Source organism: Aspergillus novofumigatus (assembly GCF_002847465.1).
Source record: "Aspergillus novofumigatus IBT 16806 chromosome Unknown P174scaffold_3, whole genome shotgun sequence".
Lineage (NCBI taxonomy): Eukaryota > Fungi > Ascomycota > Eurotiomycetes > Eurotiales > Aspergillaceae > Aspergillus > Aspergillus novofumigatus.
Genome location: NW_020194276.1, coordinates 1,370,187 through 1,394,853, shown reverse-complemented (window position 1 = coordinate 1,394,853; position 24,667 = coordinate 1,370,187). Strand labels below are relative to the sequence as shown.

At 49.7% G+C, this 24,667-nt stretch overlaps 12 protein-coding genes across 12 annotated transcripts; 7 read left to right on the top strand and 5 right to left on the bottom strand.

Annotated features, from left to right (window-relative positions):
- Nucleotides 1-176: 176 nt before the first annotated feature.
- P174DRAFT_403884 (haloacid dehalogenase superfamily protein) lies at nt 177-1,437 on the bottom strand. The gene is made up of 3 exons (XM_024824002.1): nt 1,361-1,437; nt 1,127-1,286; nt 177-1,029 (listed from the first exon to the last, which is right to left on the bottom strand). Exons 1-3 carry the CDS (start codon nt 1,378-1,380, stop codon nt 331-333), a joined length of 879 nt encoding a protein of 292 aa, XP_024683861.1. The 5' UTR covers nt 1,381-1,437; the 3' UTR covers nt 177-330.
- Nucleotides 1,438-1,620: 183 nt separating this feature from the next.
- Nucleotides 1,621-2,811, top strand: P174DRAFT_403881 (putative tetratricopeptide repeat protein 1). Its single transcript, XM_024824001.1, has 3 exons — nt 1,621-1,794; nt 1,860-2,486; nt 2,545-2,811. Exons 1-3 carry the CDS (start codon nt 1,687-1,689, stop codon nt 2,644-2,646), a joined length of 837 nt encoding a protein of 278 aa, XP_024683860.1. The 5' UTR covers nt 1,621-1,686; the 3' UTR covers nt 2,647-2,811.
- A 253-nt stretch (nt 2,812-3,064) lies between these two features.
- Nucleotides 3,065-5,486, top strand: P174DRAFT_439886 (putative carboxylesterase). The gene is made up of 6 exons (XM_024826921.1): nt 3,065-3,631; nt 3,689-3,967; nt 4,017-4,192; nt 4,250-4,533; nt 4,569-4,610; nt 4,669-5,486. The coding sequence occupies exons 1-6, from the start codon at nt 3,465-3,467 to the stop codon at nt 5,278-5,280; spliced, it is 1,560 nt and encodes a 519-aa protein (XP_024683859.1). The 5' UTR covers nt 3,065-3,464; the 3' UTR covers nt 5,281-5,486.
- Nucleotides 5,487-6,431: 945 nt separating this feature from the next.
- On the top strand, nt 6,432-8,475 carry P174DRAFT_403878 (MFS transporter). Its single transcript, XM_024824000.1, has 5 exons — nt 6,432-6,716; nt 6,778-6,798; nt 6,874-6,931; nt 7,003-7,062; nt 7,133-8,475. The coding sequence occupies exons 1-5, from the start codon at nt 6,600-6,602 to the stop codon at nt 8,389-8,391; spliced, it is 1,515 nt and encodes a 504-aa protein (XP_024683858.1). The 5' UTR covers nt 6,432-6,599; the 3' UTR covers nt 8,392-8,475.
- A 345-nt stretch (nt 8,476-8,820) lies between these two features.
- P174DRAFT_449716 (putative carboxylesterase) lies at nt 8,821-10,870 on the top strand. The gene is made up of 6 exons (XM_024828871.1): nt 8,821-9,114; nt 9,199-9,368; nt 9,434-9,481; nt 9,536-9,717; nt 9,775-10,116; nt 10,170-10,870. Exons 1-6 carry the CDS (start codon nt 8,930-8,932, stop codon nt 10,746-10,748), a joined length of 1,506 nt encoding a protein of 501 aa, XP_024683857.1. The 5' UTR covers nt 8,821-8,929; the 3' UTR covers nt 10,749-10,870.
- A 155-nt stretch (nt 10,871-11,025) lies between these two features.
- On the top strand, nt 11,026-13,508 carry P174DRAFT_439882 (putative homogentisate 1,2-dioxygenase). Its single transcript, XM_024826920.1, has 7 exons — nt 11,026-11,597; nt 11,649-11,671; nt 11,731-11,905; nt 11,955-12,557; nt 12,617-12,779; nt 12,833-12,955; nt 13,013-13,508. Exons 1-7 carry the CDS (start codon nt 11,478-11,480, stop codon nt 13,270-13,272), a joined length of 1,467 nt encoding a protein of 488 aa, XP_024683856.1. The 5' UTR covers nt 11,026-11,477; the 3' UTR covers nt 13,273-13,508.
- Nucleotides 13,509-13,588: 80 nt separating this feature from the next.
- P174DRAFT_511056 (SDR family NAD(P)-dependent oxidoreductase) lies at nt 13,589-14,754 on the top strand (the record flags this gene model as incomplete). Its single annotated transcript, XM_024831750.1, has 4 exons — nt 13,589-13,615; nt 13,676-13,981; nt 14,008-14,550; nt 14,618-14,754. The coding sequence occupies exons 2-4, from the start codon at nt 13,696-13,698 to the stop codon at nt 14,752-14,754; spliced, it is 966 nt and encodes a 321-aa protein (XP_024683855.1). The 5' UTR covers nt 13,589-13,615; nt 13,676-13,695.
- Nucleotides 14,755-14,911: 157 nt separating this feature from the next.
- Nucleotides 14,912-16,342, bottom strand: P174DRAFT_439881 (serine/threonine-protein phosphatase). The gene is made up of 5 exons (XM_024826919.1): nt 16,259-16,342; nt 15,961-16,183; nt 15,352-15,885; nt 15,223-15,295; nt 14,912-15,159 (listed from the first exon to the last, which is right to left on the bottom strand). Exons 2-5 carry the CDS (start codon nt 16,013-16,015, stop codon nt 15,087-15,089), a joined length of 735 nt encoding a protein of 244 aa, XP_024683854.1. The 5' UTR covers nt 16,016-16,183; nt 16,259-16,342; the 3' UTR covers nt 14,912-15,086.
- A 652-nt stretch (nt 16,343-16,994) lies between these two features.
- P174DRAFT_458815 (proteasome inhibitor PI31 family protein) lies at nt 16,995-18,126 on the bottom strand (the record flags this gene model as incomplete). The annotated part of the gene is made up of 2 exons (XM_024829713.1): nt 16,995-17,869; nt 17,952-18,126. The coding sequence occupies 2 exons, from the start codon at nt 18,124-18,126 to the stop codon at nt 16,995-16,997; spliced, it is 1,050 nt and encodes a 349-aa protein (XP_024683853.1).
- A 375-nt stretch (nt 18,127-18,501) lies between these two features.
- On the top strand, nt 18,502-20,665 carry P174DRAFT_511053 (uncharacterized protein). The gene is made up of 7 exons (XM_024831749.1): nt 18,502-18,824; nt 18,882-19,265; nt 19,324-19,634; nt 19,683-19,737; nt 19,758-19,815; nt 19,876-20,512; nt 20,573-20,665. Exons 1-7 carry the CDS (start codon nt 18,812-18,814, stop codon nt 20,618-20,620), a joined length of 1,506 nt encoding a protein of 501 aa, XP_024683852.1. The 5' UTR covers nt 18,502-18,811; the 3' UTR covers nt 20,621-20,665.
- An 11-nt stretch (nt 20,666-20,676) lies between these two features.
- P174DRAFT_367624 (uncharacterized protein) lies at nt 20,677-21,670 on the bottom strand (the record flags this gene model as incomplete). Its single annotated transcript, XM_024822186.1, has 2 exons — nt 20,677-21,238; nt 21,312-21,670. 2 exons carry the CDS (start codon nt 21,668-21,670, stop codon nt 20,677-20,679), a joined length of 921 nt encoding a protein of 306 aa, XP_024683851.1.
- A 764-nt stretch (nt 21,671-22,434) lies between these two features.
- Nucleotides 22,435-24,415, bottom strand: P174DRAFT_386565 (acyl-CoA dehydrogenase family protein). The gene is made up of 4 exons (XM_024823312.1): nt 23,683-24,415; nt 23,410-23,635; nt 22,985-23,353; nt 22,435-22,919 (listed from the first exon to the last, which is right to left on the bottom strand). The coding sequence occupies exons 1-4, from the start codon at nt 24,287-24,289 to the stop codon at nt 22,583-22,585; spliced, it is 1,539 nt and encodes a 512-aa protein (XP_024683850.1). The 5' UTR covers nt 24,290-24,415; the 3' UTR covers nt 22,435-22,582.
- Between the last annotated feature and the right edge of the window lie 252 nt (nt 24,416-24,667).

Here is a 24,667-nt window from a genome sequence, read left to right as displayed (position 1 = left end):
TCCCTTTGTTTCTCATCACGTACTTATTTCGCTATGGATTCTAGCTGTTTGTTTCGACACGCTGCCGTCAAACACTTTGTACATTAATAGATGACACGTTTGTTTATTCGCCCTTTCCTGTTATTTCTGGCATAAAATCTGTTTCTGGCTTGGTGCACCGGCTGTGCTATGCATGGCTTTGAACTGGATTGTGCTATCATTGCACTGATCCCTTGATTGATCTATCGCTGCTGATATGCTAGTTTGCTCTATTGACATATTCACATCGCTTCATGTACAATATGAGAATGGAACAGAGAAGACAACTGTAACTAGAGGAAATACACAAGGCTACGCAGGACGAATACCGTACTTCTTGTAAGGAAAGTCTTCCAAAGTCGACACCAACTCTCCCCATCCATCGTCAATCTCGCCGGGTTTACCGGCGCCTTGAACTCTCCACGCCGCCAACTCCTCTGCCTCCTTCTCCGGGACGGACTTCTCCTCTTCCTTATGTTCACCCGTCAGCCCAGCCAGTACCTCCGCTTCTCGGCCCTTGTAAGCCCCTAGTAGGCCCGGGTGAGGACACCAAATTACCCGCATTCCAGCTCGGCGTCCCGCCTCGACACCAGGAACCGCATCTTCAAAGACAAGACACTCTTCGGGCCTGATCTCAGGTTCTCCTCGCTGCCGCAAGCCCTCGTTGATCGTCTCAAGAGCGAGAAGATAGATATCCGGTAGCGGCTTTCCTCTTCCCTTACCAATTCGAGGATCGTCACCTAGTACGCGCTGTGACTCGGGAAACGCAGAGAACAGATCCTGTAAATGGTCGGTCTTCAGTTTGAAATTCTTGCTATGCGATGATGTTGCCAGGGCGATGTAGACTGGTTGGTCCGTCTTCTGGGTCGAGAGAAGCTTGGACAGGAGAGTTCTGACACCCGGTAGTGGCTGCGATTGGGGGAAGTACTTGGCTTGCAGGGAGGCCTGCTTCGCGCCGTATTCCTCGGGGCTGATGGGGAGTTGAGCCCAGTGGTGGAAGATCTTGCTTGCCTATACGGTAGAATATTAGGAAAGAACATAATCGGGTTGAGACAAGACCCTCGAGTCTCAATGACCGAGTGGACTGAAGATGCGGGGCAGGACTCACCTCAGGCTGTGGTCGACCCTGCAATTGAGCCTTGATTTCCCAAGGAAGTAGTGGCTTTCCGAATTCTTGGAGGATTGCGTTCGTGATCTCTGTGTATTTGTCCTCTGAATCGATGAGCAATCCATCCATGTCAAAGAGGCATGCCCGCACGCGGGGAAATCTGTTAGAGGGGCAGTCAGCAGGGTGGACCTTCCATGAGCATGGGAGTGAGTGAATCTGGACCTGAGAACTTACTCGGTCGCGCTTTTGGTCATGGTGAAGTAATCGTTTCGCAGACGAAAAGAATAGTGCAGAGTGACAGAGGATCAGATCTTCAATTGTAGTTTAAAGACGCTCAGATAAGGCTACTCCACACTCTTGTGCCAATCGTCTTTGATGTTAGTTTAACCCATTCGGGAATTTCTTTCATGCCGCTTTATCATCGTGGGGAAACGGTTGGGATTGATCGAGTCCCGGTGTCCGACGGGCTTCCCGATTATCGATAACTTATCCACTCAAGCTTCGGAGCAGCGTTCTCAGGAGCTTCCACTGCCACTCTCTTTAATGCTTTTTGACGCAGCATGACTACAGAAAATTTGAACAAGAGTCCACAGAAACCCGAACCTGGGTCTGACAGCGAGAGCGAGGATGTCTTCCACGATGCACGGTTCCCCGCAGAAGAAGAAGCTGTGAGTTGCTGATTGCCCCTCTCCTAAGAAGTAGTTGCTGATGCTCATATCGACCCTCCTAACAGCGCCTCTTGAAAGAATCCCACGAGATTAAAACGGAAGCCAACAAACTGTTTACGGCTGCCTGCTATGATCAGGCTATTTCCTGCTATGACCGTGCCCTTGCCTCGTGCCCCAATTACCTGGACTATGAAGTTGCCGTTCTTCGAAGCAACATGGCCGCATGCTACCTGAAGCTGGAAGACTGGAAGGCAGCTGTCGACTCTGCAACTACCTGTCTTGACCGTCTGGAAAACATCATTCCAATGTCTCCTCAGCAGAATCCGGATAAAGATCAAACGAAACAACACCCTCAATTGTCAGAACAGACAGACGCCGTGGTCGAGATTTCCGGTGAGAACGAAGAGGGAGAGGAGGAGGAGCTCAAACGGTTACAGAAAATGGACGAGAAAAGGAACGACGTGATGCGTATTCGGGCAAAGGCGCTTATGCGACGTGCACGAGCGAAGAGCCAGCTCGGCGGCTGGGGAAGTTTACAAGGTGCCGAAGAGGACTACAAAGCGCTTGCTGGGATGGACAACCTACCAGTAGAGGATAAGCGGGTTGTGCAGGGGGCTCTTCGCGAGTTGCCCGGGAGGATAAACCAGGCACGGGAGAAGGAGACGGCGGAGATGATAAGTAAATTGAAGGATGTGAGTCGACAATTCTTTCATGCTGACGCTGCTGAAGCACTGCTAACTCTTCGCGCAGCTCGGAAACGGCATCCTCAAGCCGTTTGGATTATCGACGGATAATTTCAAATTCGTCCAAGATCCTAAGACTGGTGGCTACAGCATGAATTTTCAATCATGATCATAATGAAGAGGCCAAACTTCCCAATCATTGAAAGCCGCTTCCTTATTGCCTCCTTGTGGATGTAGAATCGCTATATAGCGTGGAGGCGCGACTGGGAAGAGCCTATATTCCCCTCTCCTCGTATATACACTGTCTTCGTAGGATAAGGCATCGATACTTCAGCTATTTAAGTAATAGAGACCACTACAGCAATCTTGGTTCTCTGCCTGTACACCTAGTACTGAATGGAATTGACTCAGTACTTGCACATCTTCCAATCAAATCCCACAGCGATACAGAAACTTTATCTCTTCGTTCTATGGGGCCCTCGGTCTCTTAATGTGGGGGAATTGCGGGGCAACAGCCCTGACGATGGAGGATATCCGATAGAGGTTCTGGGTCTTTCAATTTGACAGCTTCAACAACTCGACTTTGGCTCGGCTTGAAGGACGTCTCTGAAGGATGTCTCGCACAATTCTTCGCTTTAGCCCAGCCATTAGCGAGCCCGTTCTCATCTCTACCCCATATGAAGCCAAGGCGACTCGTCCACGAAATGGGGAATGAAGTCGATGGAGAGACCTTATGGTTCGGAATTACCCCTTAACTTTGTTGACTTGACAGTCAAAGCTCATGGAGTTAAATCCGGCATATTACTGGATGGGTTTATTACCGAGGTATGGAGAGCTGCCAACCGGGAGGCTAACTGACTTCTTGGATTGTCCTACAGAGAGACTGTTCATAAGCCACGGAGAGAGCTCTGGATGCTGTTGGCCTCTTTCCTACATTTCCCCGCAATCTGATGTGTTTCCTACTTGCACTCAGCGGGATTCGCTACGATGGCAACCATACTTCAGACGAGAATGCTGGGTGAAGTTCGAGGCAAGACTCATGACGGTGTGAGTCAGTTTCTGGGTATTCAATACGCTTCTCTCAAAGACAGATTCGCAGACGCGGAACTCATCGAGCAGCGGGAAGGCAGTACCTTGGACGCGAGCAAGGACGGGTGAGAGTGGTCAGGAAATATACCACAAAGTCAGTGAACTAATGCAAGGAATCCTAGTCCAACTGCTTTGTCTCCTTCGTTTGGGTGTGACTTTGAGCTGGGCCACATTCAACATATGCTTCCAAAGAAAGAGCTTCCTCAATCGGACTTGAATTGTCTCAACCTGAATATCACCGTCCCCGCTGGCACAACAGCGACCTCCAAACTTCCTGTGTTTCTCTTCATTCACGGCGGAGGGCTGGTGCTTGGAGCTAACTCTTGGCCACAATTCGATTACGCACGGTTCGTCAAGTTATCTGTTGAGAAAGACTTACCCATAGTGGCAGTTTCTATGAAGTATGGCCAGTACCCTGACGCGACATGGGCAAGGACTCACTCTAAACAGTTATCGTCTCGGTGCATTTGGCTTCCTTACTTCTGATGAACTTCGACGGGCTGGTTACAACGCCAACAACGGGCTCAGAGATCAGAAAGTGGCCATGAGGTGGGTGCAGAAACACATTGCGGATTTCGGTGGAGATCCTGATAATGTGACACTCGCGGGGATGAGCGCTGGAGGAGGTATGTCTGGCTCATCATTGATTTCCACTACGTTACAGGCATACTGAATTTTGCTAGCGTGTGTAACTTATCACCTCGACTCCGACGAGCAACTCTTTAGGCGGGCTATCGTAATGAGTGGTACCTGTCTACTCATCCAACCCTTGCCTTACGATTTACATGAGCAGAACTACCAGCAAGCCATTGCAGCGTTAGGACTGGCCAATGCCAGTTCAGAGGAAAGAATCAGAGCTCTTTTGGAAACACCGGGTGATGACTTGGTCGCCAGAATACCCCCAACCGTCCTAGCAGTTCCTGCGATTGATGGGGACATGGTGTCGTCGGCAGTCACCTATGCGCGAGTGGCCGACAGAGGCACCGACTTTCCCGCGGAAAGAAGTGGTGCGAAGATCTAATGATTGGCGACGCTCAGATGGATGTAGGTCGTCATGAACCGCTTTCAAATCGTCTACTGACCGCGACTCTCTCATTTCCAGGCTAGTATCATGGCGTTTTTGATGTCCCATACGAAGAAAGACTGTGCAAGCAAGTTTGTTACCGCGATGGACACCGTACTTTCATCTAAATCCGACGTTGCGCAACAAATCTTGGACAAGTACAACATCACAAGCGACATGACAGACGACGAGGCCTTCCCAGCTATTCTCAACTACATAAATGACATTGCTTTCTTTGCTTCAGTCCTGACATTTGCAAAGGGCTGGGAAAACAATGCATACGTCTATCACTTCAACGAAGGGAATCCATGGGACGGACCTTGGAAAGATCGAGCGAGTCATATCCTTGACTTAGCCTACCTGTTCCAGAACTTCCGAGAGTTCATGGGGCCAGACCAGCAGCAACTTGCAATTACCTTCGCCGAAGACTTCTTCAAATTCTGCCATGGTATGAAGCCATGGCCCGCCATCGCCCAGAATGATGTAGAAGCTGGCTTTACGGCACGAGTCTACGGTCCGGCACCCAATGTCGGGCAAGTGAACGGGCCGTACAATGAGGGAAGTTTGCGAAGAAGTGTTCTCTTCGACCGCACTGAGCAAGTGTCGCTAGACGAATTTGCAAAGGTACTTGCTTTGTTCAGGACACTCTAGCCCAAAGTCATGACACGCTATTTTGGATATTTAGAGGCTTAAAACCCTCTAGATGAGCTGTTGGATATGCTCTAAGGAAGTTAAACTTATTAATATGGTTATATCCTAAGCGCATCTTTTGCTCAATGAGGCCTCTATAAGCACGCTTTAAAGGGCCAAAACAACCAACATCTAGTGGTTGTAAGAGATGAGAAGAATGAGCAGGCATGCAGATAGTGATAATATTATTATCCTTAAAGGCTTTATTAAAACCAGGTGTTAGATGGCTTCCGTGGCCATCTAAGATGGGTAAATAATATCTTCTAACTATATGGCTAGTTATCGCAGGGATAAAGACCTTTTGAAGCCATCAGAGGCCTATCTCATCTGTTATCCATCTATTTTGACTGACTTTTTGACTGACTCTAATTCTCCAGTCAGGTGGTAGAGTGTGATCTTAATACCATCCCTTGATGTAAACCTTCCCTTTAAAGACTATACAAGAAGGAAGCAGCCAGCTAGTGGTATTAACATATTTAATTATTATCACCCATTCCTGATTGCCTGGCTGAATAAGATGAGGCTTGCCAGGCATAGTTATTAGCTCTTATTACTACCCTAGTAGTTATAATCAAGCCTATTACAAAGCCCTTTTTGTTGAAGTTATTAAAGTTATAGATATCTTTATAGGAGATGCCATATTACATTTAGATCTATTATAGGCAGTTAAACCACCCCTTAATAATCTTTAGATCCTTACATTAAGCTTAGCTATAGTTATATTATCAAGTATATTAAGTTTTAATCTCCTCACGCTGATTGGTAAAGATAGATACCCAGTTCTTACTAATAGGTTTGAATACAGAGGGATTATCTGCCTGGAGAAGGGTATTTACCATTTCTTACACATAAGATGGCCTAGGGGGCACTCCATGTAGATCCCTAGATAGTATCCATTCACTAATAATTCTTCCTGTGTAGGACATAGTTGGTGGCCATTGGCACATTGTTTAATTTGATATTGGCATCCATTGAGTTGGCCACGGAGGGTAGATTTAGGCACATTAAATGTCTTTACAGCGGGACAAATACTTGAAATTTGCCCTTTTTCAAAGCAGATATTACTAATTGAATTATTCCCTCTTATTCCACTAAATTGCCAGAGGTTTGACGCGACTTTGGTGGCATGGTAGCTGTTTGGATAGATCCAATATTTGAACGCGTCGAAATCGGGAGGGGTGGGCTCGCCCAGGTGGGCGGCTCGGTTGGGAATTACATTATTACTTGAGTACCCGAATGACATCTCAGCGATATAGCTTAATCTGATACCCATATTCGCTATGGTCCTAGGTGGCTTGCTATCAAGACATGAGGAGGAACCTAAGCGACCGATTCTCCTCGAGCTGAGGTCTTCGAAGGTTTTCGTCATATTTGTGGTGTCTTTCGCAACGTTCACTGTAAGCTCGCATTCAGGGATGGTGTCCTCCAAAGGAAACATGCTAAAACCAGTTATGTCAGGATATCTTGCTATATGGACTTGTAGGTTGACCTTTCTGCCTTGAGCGTCATTTCTACCGTGTGATGATTCATGTGCAAAAGCTCAACGTGATATAGATTGTCCCTGTGACCCCTACTGCATTGCATGAGAGAGTCGGTTTATCTGAGGATGATGGTATGCGCCCTCCTCTTGAGATGCGTTGATATTCGCTTTCTGTGATTCTGAATCTGACTGTTCATCATCAGAACAATCATGGACCTCGATTTTATTAGCGTTGTACGGCGCCGCGCTGTTGGCAGCTTCCCGTAAGTTTGACCATCCTTCGCCACCGGACTATGTCCTGACATTTATACTCACCGTCCTCGTTCAATTCAGCCATTTCCGGCTACTTAGCAGATCGGATAGAGTCTAGGCGCTGGCCTCTCCTGATAGGGCTGGTCGCCTTGGGTGCTTCCACGGCGTTGCTCTGTGTAGGCACTACCCTCGGCCTCTGGATTGCCGGGCGTTTGTTCCAAGGAGTATCTGCGGCTGTTGTTTGGACAGTCGGACTAGCTCTGCTAGTCGACACGATAGAAAAAGAGGCCCTGGGGGAAGCGATGGGATATGCGGCAATGGGAATCACACTCGGGACCATGGCAGGCCCCCTCCTTGGGGGTGTTTTGTATGAGAACGGAGGCTACTACGCTGTTTTCGGTCTCGCATTTGGTATAATTGGCTTAGACATATTCCTGCGGCTTGTCTTGATTGAGAAGAAAGATGCCCTGAAGTGGCTTCATACTGGAAAGATTTCCACAGAAACGGTGGACAATCCAACGGAAAAGCAACCTACGGATGGGTGTGCGAATGATGAGTGCGACAGTAACAGTCGCAACGAGAATGATGCAGCGCCCGACCCGACGCTGCGAGGCGATACAATCGGGGATGCAAACCAACAGATGCCTCGCAAGAGACGTTTCGGTGCTGTTACCACCCTGTTGGCCTCAGACCGAATGCTTGTCACGCTATGGGCTTATTTTATTGTGGCTGTTGCGCTGACATCTCTCGATAGCGTCCTTCCTCTTTTTGTTCAGGATACGTTCGGGTGGAAACAGACCGCCCAGGGACTCATATTCATTCCAGTGTCGGTGCCTCATCTTCTGGATCCGTTCTTCGGTTACATCAACGACAAGTTTCCCCAAGCTCGCCGCTTTGTAGTTGGTGGAGCATTGCTCATCGCAGTCCCGTTGTTCGTCCTTCTCCGACTTGTCACAACAAATTCTATGAGCCAAAAAGTGGTGCTTTGTGTGCTGTTGGCTCTGATCGGGCTCTGTCTGGCCCTCCTGATTCCACCGCTCTTTGTTGAGGCATCATACGTTGTTCAGGAGAAAGAAGCGGAGTCACCCGGAGTCTTCGGCAAAGGAGGCGCAATGGCACTTGCATATGGTATCCTCAATTCTGCTTTTGCAGCTGGGTCCATGGTCGGTCCATTCCTGGCTGGGTTCATCCGAGAAAGCGCTGGCTGGGGCACGATGTCCTGGGTCATAGGTCTGCTGATGGGCGTGTCTGCTATTCCTATATTGCTTTTTCTGGGAGGCCCTATATGGAAACCTACGCAACGGCATACGGAGAGTCAGTCTGCCGAAGCAGCTGGATAGACTGTACCGAACGCGGACCACATACTCGGGCAATTCAAAAACTATATATGTAATATAATCCCCAAGATTAGGAGAATCTCATATCATAAAGAAAAATCGATTCGTTGGTGGTTACTTAGTATCAGAAGACCAGTAGTCAATAAGGTGGTCATTGGGAACTAAGAGCCATTCACCAATTCACCGCAGCAACCAACAGCTTCCACATCCGCTATGGATTCCAAGGCAATTCTGTTTCTGCTATCATATCCTGAAAACTGAATTTCTTTGTTTTTCGACTTGCCGATATTCCGTCTTCATCATCCGAGCTACAACATTTCACACCAGGTGGATATCCCCGCAGCAGCCCCACCGCAAGCATGCTCGTCACCATGGGGGGTATAAGCTTCGGAAAGCATAATAGCCGACTGAATGAAGAGCAAATCAAGAAGAGAAAAGGGTGCAGGTAGTGCAGACACCTCGAAAACATTACCTGCTTCATATTCTGTTTCCACGCTTCCCCCTTATCCCTAACTACCAGATTGACTCTGCGATTGTGACTATGGCAGCTCCACAAGTACACCATCAAGAGCTTCAGGCACTCTTTACAGGTGTCCGAAGGGGTTTCGACGATCTCATAGTTGACCAATTTCGCGGAATCAAGTATGCCAAAATACCGGCGCGGTTCGAGCGTGCTCAGCCTGTGGAAAGCTTCGACGGGGTTGCCATTGATGCTACGAAATACGGGTATGTCTTGTGCCTGAGCGCGGTGAAGCTATTTTCATTCTCTATGGGCATACGATTCGTATACTAAACCTGGTCTTCAAACAGGCCAAAATGTCCGCAGGTTCATGTGGACGTGCGCCATTTGTTGCGCATCCCTGAGGATTTCGAGATCGAGCCCGAAGCTGAGGATGAGTTTGAATGTCTAAATCTGGACATTACCAGTCCTCCTCTATCTGGCACTAATGGCCCTCTTCCTGTTCTCGTCTGGATATATGGTACGATGGCAGATTTGCAAGGATGCCAAGCTAGGACATTGATTGTGCTAACGGCAGTGCCTTAGGCGGTTCTCAAGTTGTCACATTCTGTTCTGCTCAATCGAAAATCTGCGGTAAGATATTTATTACTATTTATTCCTTCAATGCGGATGCCTGAGTACGCATAGACCCGACTCGGATCGTTGCCGAATCTATCAAGGGGAACCAGCCGCTTATTTTCGTCTCTTTCAACTACCGTCTCAATATCTTTAGTTTTGGCGACGGCAAGGAGAAGAACCTCGCGATAAAGGACCAAAGGTTGGCCATTGACTGGGTTCGGAAGAACATCGCAGAATTTGGGGGTGATCCGGTAGGTGACCCGACGCTGCCTAAGAACGCCTGATACTTACGTCTTTTCTCTCTTCAGAATAATATCACACTTGCTGGAGAGAGTGCAGGGGCGGTCTATGTTCATGCGCACCTGATTACCGGCCCTCCTGTCCGAAGAGCAGTTTTGGCATCCGGGTCGCTATACCTCTCTTCGCCGTTGCCGGTCGAAAGAGGCAACGCACTCATCAACACACTCGAAAGCAAGGTGCAGGAGTTGGGACAGGAGTCGCTGCGTCATTCGTCTGTTGACTGCCTGATTCGCGCATTACAGGAGTGCAATGTGAATACAATGTGGATACAGGAGGATTCTGTATTCCAGGACTGGGGGAACAAGCCAGAGCAAGTCGAGGAACTCATGATTGGTGATACTGAATATGAGGTATGTCCTCATCTCCCATTTACACTGCCCCTCGCCTGGTCTAAATCCTATAGTCTGTCATTTGGAGAAACGGAATCGAAACCTTCGACGGAGCGTCGATTGCTGCGGCTTTCGAGACCGATAAGAGCTATGGCACAAAACTGCGCAAGATGTACCAGGTCGTCCATGACCGTCCTACTGCCTGCAAACTGGGCGCTCTAGATTTTGTCAATGACACCCGATACACACTCCCTGTTGAGCTAGTCGCGGACAAGCTCAAAGCTGCGAACAAACGCGTTTTCAGATACGTGGTTGACCAAGCAAATCCATGGCAGTCTTCCAGTCGGTCTCACCACGCAGTCGACCTCTTGTTTCTTTTTGGAGGCATCGATCTCTCCTTCAACCCCGCTGCAAATGAAGTGGGCCAAGAGATGCGGAAGCGTTGGATACGGTTCGTCAATGGCATGTCTCCATGGTCTGAAGACCGACGATTTGCCTATGGGCCCCTGGGAGAGTGTAAGGAGATTACCGAGGCGCAGTTTGCGTCTCGGCGAAGAGTAGAGCACCTTAAGTTGCTGCGAGAGGCTGGCATCGGAGCTTACCTCCCAATAGCTTTTGCGTTGACGGCAGGCAGAATCAGCCTGCTAAATTGATATGGGTCCTTCAGGTACCTTAAGGCACACAGCCTAAATTCAAGAAAGTTCGAGATCTGCAAGGATCATGCTCCATGAGAAAGTCGAAAAGTAGGTAGACCAAGTAGAGACTAAGGTTGGGGTAAATCCAACTGTGCACAGCCATCCTTGTGTGCATAACTGCAGATAATCCGTTAAGTGACCGAGCGTTGTCGGCTGACCTCTTCGCCCTGGGAATCCCCCATCCTCGGCAATTCCCCCACAGGCTTAATCCCGACCATGAGCAACTGCTCTTGACGAAAGAACCATCACTCCACGTTACTCACAGCTTACTCATGTGGGGTTTGGCAAGCCATGCGATCAAAGCAGAATGATGACGGACATCGCTCCGCCCACGATTCCCCTCCCCAAGCTCCACTCTACTGGGCTTCGGCAACGCAAAGCCTCTCCAACATGCCGATTTGTATGGACTTTGTCAGATCTGCCCTCAATCAGGCTGACGTCGTCACCATCAGAAGCCAAAGGATCACTCGCGTATTCCTTGGTGCTCGAACATTCGGATGAGAACGTGTCCGACAAATTATAAGGTTTACTCTATATTCAGCCGTTCGTCGACCTGTCAGAATGGAAAGGGTATTTGAGGCTTCGTGTTTCCCCTCACCAATATTGATCACTATTGGAGCAATCGAAGATTGAGATTCTCTGAACTCACTACTTGATCGTTGCCTACCGAACCGCAGAACCGCAAGCATGGCCTCTACAAGCGCCCTATCTGATCCCAAGGAGTATCAGAAGATATTCCACTGGGCAGAAACTCAAAAGGACGGTACCATTCCTTCTTTCAACACGAGACGGAATGATCCTTACCAGGTACGTTCTCATTACCTTTGTTCGTTTCTTCGTGATAGCTAACTCGTACAGTATCAAGCCGGCTTCGGCAACTCGTATGTACAGTGCGCAGCTACATCTCACCATTCAATCTGCTGATGTAGAATCTCTATAGGTTTGTCTCCGAGGCTGTCCCAGGTACCATTCCCCAGGGCCAGAACAGTCCTCGTAATGTAAGATTCGGCCTGTATGCCGAGCAAATCACCGCGACTGCTTTTGTCGCCCCACGGCATTGCAACAAGAAGGCATGGTTGTACCGTGCTCGTCCGGCAGTTGCCCACCAGGGATTTGTATGTTGACTCCACTTAGAGCGTTGGACTCGTGCTGAAGATGCTACAGACCGATCTTCCTGACAACAAAGACACAGAGTCGAATTTCCTGCCGATGAATCCTCGAGTGCGCGTCTCTCCAACTCAGTTAGCATGGCATCCATTTGAGATTCCGACTGGGGAGGAGACAGACTTCGTCTCCGGTCTCAAGACTGTAGCAGGATCAGGAGACCCAACCCTTCGTGAGGGCCTCGCTACCCATGTCTACACGGCCAATACCAGCATGAAGAAGAAAGCGTTTGTGAATTCTGATGGTGAATTCCTTATAATTCCTCAGCAGGGTGCCCTGGACATTCAGACCGAATTTGGTCCCTTGTTTGTTCAGCCCGGAGAAATCGTGGTCATCCAGCGTGGTATTCGCTTCCGCGTTGAGCTTCCTGACGGCCCTTCTCGTGGGTATATCCTGGAAGTTTGGGGATCTTACTTTGAGCTACCCGAGCTGGGACCGCTCGGAGCAAATGGTTTGGCTAACGCTCGAGATTTCCTTACTCCCCATGCAAAGTATGAGATTTCTCAGGAGCCCTGGGAGATTATTTACAAGCTTGGAGGGAAATTCTTCCGGAGCACGCAAAATCACAGTCCTTTTGATGTTGTTGCCTGGCATGGTAACTATGTAAGTTTAATTCATTATGGTTCCCAATTTGCAGGGCGAAGCTAACCCTATATCATTAGGTTCCATACAAGTATGACCTGACAAAATTCGTCAATGTCGGCTCAATCTCCGTCGATCATATCGACCCATCCATTTTCTGCGTACTCACAGCCAAATCTCGCGACCTCACGGCGCCTTTGGCCGATTTCCTCATCTTCTCTCCCCGCTGGGATGTAGCGTCTCGTAAGTGGTTCTTATCCACAAAGAATATGCCGTTGGCATGCTAACGAATCTAGACACTTACCGACCACCTTACTATCATCGCAATGCTGCCTCCGAACTGATGGGCCTGATCTATGGTGAATATGGTGGCCGCTCGGACGCCTTCAACCCCGGAAGCATTTCGTTTGAGTGTGGAAGTGAGTAGCCGTCGCGATATTTTCTTTGCTTGCATAAGGTGCTAACTGTATGGTCAGTGGTCCCTCATGGTGTAGCGTACGAGCAATTCAAAGCTGCCACGGAGAACCCACCACCTGTTATGCAGATTTCACCGGCGTCGATCGCGTTCATGTTCGAGTCCAGTCGCCCATTCACAATTACAGACTATGCTTGGAACAGTGAAAAGAGGCACGAGCACGAGCCCAAGATGTGGGATAATCTGGTGGACAATTTCTCCAAACATGCCAAAGAGATTGAAGAGATTTTGGCAAAGAAGGCGCAAGGACTGCGAGTTTAGGTCTATATCCAATCGTTCATTAGCGCTCTACCTGTACCTAAAGTCTTTCTTGACTCGCAGTCTTTACATAAACGTTTTCCATGAAATTATGCGTTCGCCCCTCCTACATCTTTCTATCAACCAACGCAGTTACACATCCGCTCATCTCCAGCTAGACTTCCCACATGCTCCTCATCGATAAGCTACAAGCTTGCGACTCCCGACGAGTAGTATATCGAGGCGCTATCCATTATGACGACACGCAGAGTAGCGGCCAGCTGTGTTATTTGAACGCAGCAGCGAAATGCAGTGCATCGAAGCGATGACTTCAAAAAGATGTCAACATGCGATCATTCCTACAAATGTGTCACCCATCCCCGATCCTCTCAATGTACCCAGCATACTGATATCTATTCATCTGCAGCTCCGAAAATTCCTAGCGAGATGGAATCAGCCCCACGGTACAACTTCAAAGACATCAGTGTCCACGACCTCGAAGCAGCCACCCTCTTCGAGGTCAAGGGCTATGTGGCCGTCGTCACAGGAGCAGGCAACGGCGTCGGTCTCATGGCCGCGCAGACACTAGCAGCAAACGGCGCTCGAGTCCACATCATTGGGACCAGGGAGGAGATCCTCGACACGATTGGGGAGAAATATTCCTTCAATGGGCAGATCACACCGTGCGTCCCCTCTCATCCCATCCCACCTTCCACCATCCCTGCTGACGGGGGTATACTGACTCCAGACTCCCGGGAGATACTTCCACAACAGACGGCATCCGCGGCATCGCAGCCGAACTCACCAAAGCCGAATCAAAAGGGATCAACATCCTCATCAACAGCGCAGGCGTCACCAGCGAGCCCGGCGCGAAAGCCACATCCTCCGACACCGACTTCACAGACCCAGACGCTGTCTCGAGATGGATGACCCGCGACGGAGCGGACGCCTGGCGCATCGCGTACGCCGGCAACGTCTGCTCGCACCATTTCCTCACAGCCGCGCTGCTACCGCTGCTTGTGAAGGGAGCGAAGGCGGCACCGGGCCATTCGAGCGTTGTGCTGAATGTGGCGAGCGTGGCGGGTGTGACGAAGACGCATTCGCAGGGCCAGTTTGCCTATTCGTCGAGTAAGGCGGCGCTGATACATTTGACGAGGGAGTGGGCGCATACCTTTATGCCATTGGGGGTTCGTGTGAATTGTATTACGCCAGGCGTGTTCCCGAATGAGATTAGTATCGGCAGGTTTGATGAGAATCGGAGGTGTAGGCAGGAGGAAGAGCTAGGGAAGAAGTTTCCGGCTGGTGAGTCTTGCTTTATTGGAGCTGGTGGTTGTGCTTTGCGGGCTCGAGTGAGCTGATTTTGAGATAGGCCGAGTTGGACGGGAATCCGATATTGGCAGTGTCGTTCTTTACCTCTGCAGCAAGGCTGGGACCTATGTTAACGGACAAATCGTCAACGTGGATGGAGGTGAGTATCATTTCGTTTCTTCCATACGGATCAGCTAAAATCCTCCAGGTTTGCTTTTGAAATCTCCAGGAGCTATGTAAAGCATGGCAGACGAGGTCCTCAGAGATACTGATTACCCAACACTGATCGCAAATATAGAGTTCCATGACCACGGCAGAATTGATGGCCAGACACTAGAGGGAGAATGATAATATTCTTGCGAACGTCTTTTATTTTCATAATTGGTATCAACACGGCCTGAAATAAGGACATACAATTATTGTGACAAGTGGGTCCTTTCGTATGCTCCCAGCATCCCAGTAGCCCTCTCAAGGGTCATAAGAAGCTCAACTTGTCAGTAGTGATGAAAAAAGTGTCTATTAGAATCACATCACAGGAAATAATCAGGTGTACGTCTCGAGACCATTGGTTCTCCCGCGCGTGGGCAAGGATCAAATTGTAAGCTTTGAGAAAAACGGTCAGTACAGATAAACCAAGATGGGACAGTCGCTTTCAATGGAACATACAATGTGTATTTCAGATGCTCGTCAATTTCCATGATTGCGGCCTGGTTACCACAGCGGTAACAATAATTGGGGGCTAAGAACGGCGCGTTAGTGGTGGGCATAGACACGAGCGGGGAAAAGGGGTCGTACCCGAAAAAATGGTGACCACGTTTCTATCCTGAGACCAATTGTAGCCCTCCATAACCAATTGATGTGCTCGCGCAACAAGAGTCAAGCCGTTGTTGTGATTAAATGCTTCCGAGATATCTTGCCCAAAGGTGTAACCAGCACCACGGGGAGATATACCCCAGCCGCATCGGTCGTCGGGGTCACTCCAGAGCAAATCACACATGGGTCCTTCATGAGGAACTTCCTGGATCCGATCCAGAGAACGAATGTTGTCAAGAGTGTCGATGGAGGGACTCAGACCGCCGTGCAGGCAGAAGATCTGGTTCTCGATGAGAGCGGTGAGAGGAAGGTAGTCGAAAAGATCGGTGAAGTATTTCCAGACATTGGCATTGCCGTATTTGCGCAAGCACTCGTCATAAAACCCATACACTTGTGTAATCTGGCGGGACTCGTGGTTTCCTCGGAGGATGGTGATTCGCTGGGGGTAACGGATTTTGAGGCAGACAAGAAGCGTGACAGTCTCTACAGAGTAGTAGCCACGGTCGACATAGTCACCTGGAGACACAAGTCTGTTATGAGTCACGGAGCAAGGAGACAAAAAGGACGAATCAAGGGTGCGATGTCACATACCCATGAAGAGGTAGTTTGTGTCAGGATTAGGACCTCCAATGCGGAACAGTTCCATTAGGTCGTGGAATTGACCATGTATATCACCACAGACAGTCACGGGGCATTTCTGAGAGATTCAGGTCAATATCTCGAGCGATCCGCATTAATGACACGGCAAGAACAGGCCGAGGGAAGCACATACGACTGGCTGCACATTCGACTCTTCCTGCAACACTTCTCTAGCCTGGAATGGGCAAACCTCGATTAGATTTCATTATCACAGTGATGTCGGAGTCAACACATATCAAGAAAGACGCACTCGATCACACAGTCTCCGAACATCATCTTCCGCTAGTTGCTTGCAAGTCATCAGGTTTTCAATCCACCCATCGAGCGTAGGTATGGACCCAGGGTCGGTTGTGGGTGAAAGGTGATGAGGCTCCGGTGACCGCGCCGGATCAATTTCCATGTTATTATCCATAATGTTGGGCGACAACAAGCTCAGGACAACTGCAAATGTGGAGGGGCGGGAGACTGGAGGGGGACGGTCTCGTGAGGCTGACCAGGGATTTTCTCGGTTGTGATGATGCAAGAATCCACAAAACAAAGGAGATAGAATTGAATAAGAACAATATAAGCTTCAACGGGCGAGGAAAAAATTCGGATGCAGTGGGATGGATGAGAGACGAAAGTTGGGAGAAAAGCGACCTGGTAGTGTTGGTGTAGGGGAGGGATTGCTTTGCTGTGCAGTGCTGTGCTGGACGACACCAGGAGGTGTCGGGCATGCGCCACACTTTGGCTCGTCCAAGCCACACCCTCTCTCCACGATCTCCAGGAACTTGAATCCCGACCAAGTTTTGGCGTCCTTGATGCCAAGAAGGGCGATTACATTGGTATTATAGAGAGTTAATTTTGAATTAATCACAAATTGTAGATGCTTTGTTTATAGATTAATTTCATCATGCATTCTGTCATAAATTTAGCAAGGAGCACTACCCGAGCCCATATTGTGTGCCCTTGTCAGCTACAAATGGCTTACTGCTTTAGCCGCGCGCCTAAATGATGTCACCGCCAAATCCTCCAAATCCTCCTCCAGAGCCTCCTCCAAACGGACCACGCCCTCGTCCGGATGGCGCGCCTCCCGGACCTACGGGATCATATCGAGATCCAGGGGGCACTTGGGGATCATAACCACCGTCTCGGCGACCACCGAACAAGGGGTCGTCAAATGTTGGGTGCATTCCACCACCACCTCCCCCTCCAAGACCAGGGCCGACGCCTCCTCGAATAGGATCATTCGGACCAAGACCGGCAGGATACAAATCTCTATCGCCAATACTCAAGGGATTACGGCCACCATTCCCCTGGGGATATCCTCGAGGAGGTCTGTAGATCTCATATTCGTCTTCAAATCCTGGGGGAGCAAAATCGCCTGGTGGCGCCGGTCGACGAGGACCTGCCGCCAGGGGATCATCAAATGGATAAGGACGTGCAGGCTGAGGTAGTGTATCATCCCTTAAGGGATCATATTGAGGTGGCCTTTCTTGTTGCCTTTCTCGTAGGGCTTGAGTGGTGTCTTCGTATCCTTCCTTGTACAAGCCAGGAGCTAGCTTCAGAATCACGTTCATTTTAAACAGCCCAATCAAGTCATTCAGCCGCGCTTCGGAAATGAACACATCCCTCAGTGTCTTCGCCAGGTCATCTGCGGATGTAATAGGAAAGGCGGACTCGGAAATGTAGTCCTTAACTGGCAGATCAAATGAAGAGGTTTTGTCATCGCCTAGGGCCAAGGCAAGGACAACGGCATTATTCCCCAATCGACTGATCTTCAGCAAGAACTGCATGGAGGACTGTGAATGGGCATAGCGAAAAGAATATGTATCGTTAGCATTCCACTCTGCGGGTAAGGTCTGGTCTTCAGTCGAGCTTTCTGCTTCCGAACGAGTACGTCAGCCATATGCGTCCAATGATACAATAATGAAGGTTATGTCACAAATAAATCTCGCGCAGACCTATAGTGTGCTCCTCTCCCAATCCGAGAAGCCTGAAGTCGACTGCCTTCATACATGCATGACCAATGAGCGCAATAGCCTCGTAGGGTGTTTTGAGGCTAAGCTGACCCTCGTTGTCTTTCCGGAGACCCCTCGCAGCGTGGGTTAATACATTGTCAGAGTTGAGCGTGTTCATGCTTTCGGCCATTTCCTCAGCTGTGAGAATCAAAGTATCAGTGGAAAATAAGTTTGTCTTACACAAAAGGTAGGACCAGTATATATAGTAGTGGCGAAGTACTGATGTAGGCATCAGCTCGCTGCGTCAATAATGACCGGAGCGACAAACGGACCGAAGATACGACAAGGCTGACAGCTTGACAAGCAATAACTAACCAGACAAATGATGCAAACACCCCACATTCACGTGCAAGACGATAAGAAGAAGCAGCTCTACCATAGCCTGACGCCTTACCCAATGTTGCCTAGCTCCATATGTGTCCTCGCAAGTGCTTACGGAGTGCATCAACTGACTGCAACGAAATGAATATCGTTGGGAATCTTCAAGACCTACGAGCCATTGAATATCTAATTCGAAGTCTACTGTTGAGGCTTGATGGCGGTTATCGATTTCAGCCAGAGACCGTCGTTGTATTATCGATCCTGAACAAGTCTCTCAAATTTGGACAAGTTGGAAAATATATAAAAAGCCAACACCTCGATTGCTCATTCTGTTTGTCGTAGAAGACTCTTTCAATCGGACACGATTGGCGATATAATTGTCAATTCACTGCTTCTTTTTCAAATTACTTTTCCTTGACACCTGGCCTTGTTCAATGAAAGCCAAGAGCCACACCTTCTGAAGTGCCTTCGCTGCCTACGGAATGCCACGAGCTGGTTTGTCACCATCTATTCATATGCTGTGCGACCATAGCCAACCATTTCTGATGTTAGGTACCGCTGCAGGCCCTGCATGCAAGACATGCCGGGAGAAGTGCCGCAAGTGTGACCGCGGTAGACCCAAGTGTCAACGCTGCATCTCAAAAGGCTTAGAATGCGGTGGGTACCCCGACCAGTACCGGTTTTGCGGAATCGCTAGTCGGGGAAGGTGGAAAGGCGCACGAGTGCCGACTCCAAGGAACACCAAAGCTAAATCTACCGTTGCTGAGTCGCAGCAAGTCTCTACTACCGCAACACCGGACTCGGATACGCCTGGACGGACAAAGGACGTCGCAACGCAACCGTCTTCTAAGAAGCCTAGCAGAAGCGCAACAGAATTGCCAGACGATATCCCAAAGATACTGAATCTCACCCAGACAGAGATGTTGTTATCGCATTGTAAGCTCTTATTGGCTGGATTTTGGAGGGCAGAAACACTGACACCAGAGTGGCACAGATGAAAGTTTCATATGCCCTCATCAAATTGCTGAGATAGGTGGTACTAGCAGTAATCCTTATCGAGCCTATATACTCCCGTTGGCGCGGAAACAAATCGGCTTGTTATATGCCATACTTGGGCTCTCGGCCTCTCATCTTGGCAAACTTACAGGGAATATGTCTCTATATGAGGAGGCTGCAGTCGAGTATCGGCTGAGAGCCATACGCGCTCTCAGCGAGGAAATCAGGAAGAGTCAGGGACCTAATTTCCTGCATGAAGACGAGCAAGATGCTGTTCTCGCCATAATTCAGATTCTGCTGCTACACGACGTAAGTCATGGTGAAACCGCGTTGCCAGCCTTCTGACCAAGTTTAAAGATTGCTGAGACGGGTATCTCTACCCATGGAATACACATTACCGGGCAATGTCAGTGTGCAAACAGCTACTATTAGCGGATGGGTTGAATAGTCGGCGGCGACGAGCGGTTTTCTTTCTGGGAAATTTGGCCTGGTATTTGCAATCAGCACCTGATTTAGCACCTCAGCTCACTGACTATCAAATTCTGTTCAGGCTTGACATCATTCGTGCCTTTGCTGGTCCTGAACGATTGTGCTTCTCTCAGGACATTCGCGAAACCGTCGCCAGTGCCACCGATGAAAAGTTCGAGCTAGTCAACGGATGTCCCAGGGAGATTTTCCTGGTTATTGGAGCAGCCCTGGAAAAAGCAAAGGAATACAATCTCGGTTGGCTATCATGGGACGAGTATCAAGTTGCTTTACAATCGGCAAAGCACAAGCTCTACTCGTTTGACAGGACAGCTAGAACATACCCCAGCTCTGATCCTCGGTGGATGTCCACAGCGGAGGCGTTTCAGTATGCTTGCATTCTACGCATCCTTCGTTTGTTAGACCCATTACAGCAACCCCGAAGCAATGAGATACAGGAGTGTGTGGCGAGGATCTTAGACGCTACAGCGAGAATCCCCTCAGACTGTTGCCTCCTTGAGCTTCTTGTTTTCCCGCTGTTCATGGGTGGGTCGGATGCGCTTTCTCCTCACTCCCAATACTATGTCATCGCGCGCTTGAATGAGATTGAGCGAAGGTCTGAGTTCCGCAATCCGGTACCTCGAGAATTGTTGGAGAAGGTCTGGGCTGCGAGGGCTGCGCAAGCCCCTGGCGATGATCAAAACATCTCCTGGACCACCTTCGTAAGCGACCTACTGACTTTTTAGTTCGCTACCATTCCGCCGGCCACTGACTGATTACAGACTCATTCACCCGAATTGACACAGCAGCATGATTATCTGATTATATGACGGGGATGGTATGATTCACTCAACCGTCCAAGAATGAATGGATGCTCTTTTGATGGCTAGTGTCTATGAAGGACAGAAACTGCCTTCTGGAACATGTTTTGGGAATTTCGAGAGTGGCCACCCTTCAATTTTTGTGGCTTCATTTGCGCTTGCTCCCGCAGTTGCCAAAGCAAAGCCAATAGACTTGCAACTATCAACAGCTCAAGCTCGTTATCTTCCAGCCCTGCTTGATCCGGAAGAAGAAGCACACCTTCGCTGAAATCTTTTGGCAACCACATGTTGATCCCGATATGATGGTAGATTGCTAAAATTCTCGGCTCTCGCACATTGTCTTCTGACAGCGCGCCGTCAGGCTTCTCTGACGCCGCACCGATTTCAACTAATGTGTATCGACGCAGGCTATCTTCCTTGGGGCGGACCTGCCATTGGACTATCCGCTGCTTGTTGTTCTTCCCTGGCAGCAGGAACGTAAAATAAGGATGGGGGATGCTATATTTGCCTCGAATGCTCGGTTGTATCGGGAAGCAGGCTTCCATGAGCGTGCAACACGTGTCAGTTCGTTTCTGACTGTTGCCGATAGCGATTAGACAACCGTCATGAGGCGGCAGACGGGTCAGGCTTTTTCATTTCAGCACGTCAACATTCCAAGCGAACGGTGGAGTCATTGCAAACAGCCTAGATGAATACATACGCATGCGCTATTGCCTCGCCATCCTCGAACAACGATCTTCGCTGCACTTGCAATCGGACAGGCGCATCTTCTGTCGCGCTTCTGTCCAGGTTGACATGATAGGCCACTTCGCAGTTCATCCCGTCATCTCGCGGCTTCTCCATCATACTCAGTTGAACAGCGTACTGGCTGCTGTTGAGGACGCATCCCTTGACAGCATTGCGATACTGCGTCGCGACATCGTACAGCGGGAGGTGCACTGTTGCTGAATTGTGACGAGGGATATAAAGAACGCGAGTGAAATCCCGGGGCGGGTCTTGCGGTCGACGACCGAGCAAGGAATCGTAGTATACTGCACCAGAGACTTGCAGCAGTTCCATTTTGTCCACAGTAGGAAGCAGAATATATAATTGAAATGCGCATATCTCATACAGATGAAGGGTGATTCCCTGGTGCTTAAGAATCACATTCCATTCCCAACCCCGCCAGAGTTGCATCCGCAGGGGACCTCGAAGCTTGACGCTCCGGTGGTACGTCAGTATGTCACATGGACAGTCGAAAAGCAATACACCTCATTCTTTCAATCCCAAGGCATACCCTCGCCTGTCGCCAAGACACGCCAACGGCATCAATAGGTAAGTTACGGATTAGAGTCTTCTGCGGCTAAGCATAAGCTCTTTACTCACGCTGACGGAAATTACTCGCCGAGTGGCAGCGTTCTGCTCCAGTGCTCCACCCCATCCTGTGGAGATCTCGGGATCGAAGCCTCAGGCCCACCCCGGAATTGACTGACCTTCCTGATTAGGCAGTATCCTCAACTCTCCCTTACCAATCAGTATATACAAAACGGACGCCTCACGTCCGACAAAGGAGTCATTGTGATATGACTCATGTATTTCTCGGTCGCTCCGAGCAGCAGGCGTCCCTCGGTAGAATCTACTTTTAGATCGTCCGGCCCTCATGAATTTTCCGATACGAAATGAGCCACGCGTTGACTATGTTGAAGGCTATTGGTTCGCGCACCATTAACATAACTTGTTCAAAATAATGGCGGATCTATTTCTGGATTTATCGTCGTCTTGATTAAGACGAGTATGGGTCCTGGGTATCAGGCCAATGAGCAGAAGGAAAGAAAGAGAAGAAGCGCTGCAGTATAGGGGTGGATTGCATGTCTAGTTTGACTTGTATAGGAGCTCCATATCTAGAAAGAGGCAACGCTATCCGAGAACAAGAACAAGATGTATAATTACAAATAGAATGAACGATAGAAGACCAGACGGTGCAGGGCACATCTACAGCACCGCCTTGGGGAATTTCTTCATGGCCTGTCTCACGCCGAGATCAGCCAGGATCTCTTCCGTGCCACCGAGGATGGCATCGAACTTGTATGTCCGGTGGAACATCTCGATAACCTTGCCCATCCCGCTCTGGGTTATTCCACGGCCGCCAAAGATATTCGTGGCGTGGTCCGCGATCTCCTGCGCGCAGCGGGTAGAGTGAGACTTGAGGAGGCCGATAGGACCGCCGAGGTGTGCGGCTTGCTGAGCATAGGTCATGTTGCACATCTGGTAAGCGATGGATTCCAACCAGGCCTGGTTGGATTCGCAGAGAGAGATCATTCGGGCGAGTCTAGCATCAAAGGTTAGCAACGTATCATTTTTGGAAGCAGGCCAGAGGAAAAAAAGAGCACGTACTTTTGCCGCATGACAGGCTGCTCGATGAGCTTCTTTCCGAAGACGATGCGCTGGTTGCACCACTTCATGCACTCTTCGGTGACGGTCATGCACATGCGAATGACGGCGCAGACCATGGTGAAGCGCTCGTGGTTGAAGTTGCTCATGATCACGATAAAACCCTTGTGTTCTTCGCCCAGCAGGTTCTCGACGGGGACCTTGACGTTCTCGAATTGAACGAATGCCGTGGCGGCTGCGGTGGAGTAAGAGGTCTTGATTTGTTTTGTCTCGACGCCTTCACCGCGAGGAATCAGAAGCACAGAGAAGCCTTTTTCGGTCCGACAGCCGGTGACAAAGTAGTCGGCAAACATGCCGTTGGTGATCCATTTCCTAAATGTCGTTTGGTTAGCATTGAAAGTGGCGTCTTACGCGGCGGACAATCCTACTTGGTGCCATTGACAATGTAGTGCTTTCCATCAGGTGTCTTCTTTGCCGTCGTCTTCAGACCCGCCACATCACTGCCAGCAAATGCCTCGGTGATAGCCAAGCACATCTTCTTGCGACCGGACAGAACTTCCTCGGTGATCTTCTCGCGCAGAGGAGCATTGCGCAGCCACTGCTGGACAGCCGTTAACGAAATGACCATCCCGGCCATGTTTCCATCCTGGAAGCCTGCAAAACGTCAGCCCGTCACCATGCACCCTTAGAGAATTACCCACCTCTCGCGTTACTCCGAACCATCTCCTGCGCAACAATCATATCATGCAGGTAATCAAACTCCTTCCCATCGACCACACCGCCCAACAACTTCCGTCCATGCAAATGCTTCCCAGGCCCCAACCGCATAGCCAACACATTCGCCTCGGCCATCTTGTCAATCAACTCCTGGCTAATATACGTCCCATCCCGCTCCTTCTCCTGCGCCTCAGGCGTCACATACCGATCCGTAAACTCCCGCATCGCCCGCTGCAACCGCCTATGACTCTCTTTGTAGTAGGGGCTCTTGAACTCCGGCCGCAGCCAGAGCGGCTCCGCATAGGGAACGGTGCTCAGACTGCCCGGCTGAGGCGAGATGACCTCGGGAGTCTCGCCCTCGATGATGCCGATGCAGAGCTGGTCGCGGTATTTGTCGATGACCTCTTGTCGGTGCAGATTGTAGAAGTCTGTTGTCGCGTCTTGGCCAGCGACCTGCGCGAGGACGACGCTGCCGCCTGGGTGGGCGTCTAGGAAGTCCGTCAGGTCATAGACGCGGTGGTCGATGATGCACCAGAGGGAGTCCTCGGTGTTGTGCTTTGCGACCTCGGCGCGGGTGAAGGTCTTGGACATGGTGAGGGAGGAGGTCTATGGATATGGAAGGTGTTCGGAGCGAGGTGTAGAAGTAAGGATCAATCAGAGAATATCACGTCAATACTGGTCTAGAATCTGATTTTAGATTGATTCGCCAGAAAAAATATAGATAGACACTGGGGGATTGGGGAGACTGCCAATCATGCGGGGACGATTAGTTATTTTCCTGTGATAGCCGTGAGCCGAGGATGTTACCATTTTGGGAAGTCCGGGACACGAGTCCAGCTTCTTGGCATATTGGCAGACATGAAGCGCGGAGATCAGTGATCAAATGGTCCGTTAACAAAGATTGGTCCTTTCTAACTAGTTGATGATTATTCTATCACGCTCAGGTTAAAGTACACTGTCAGAACGCTG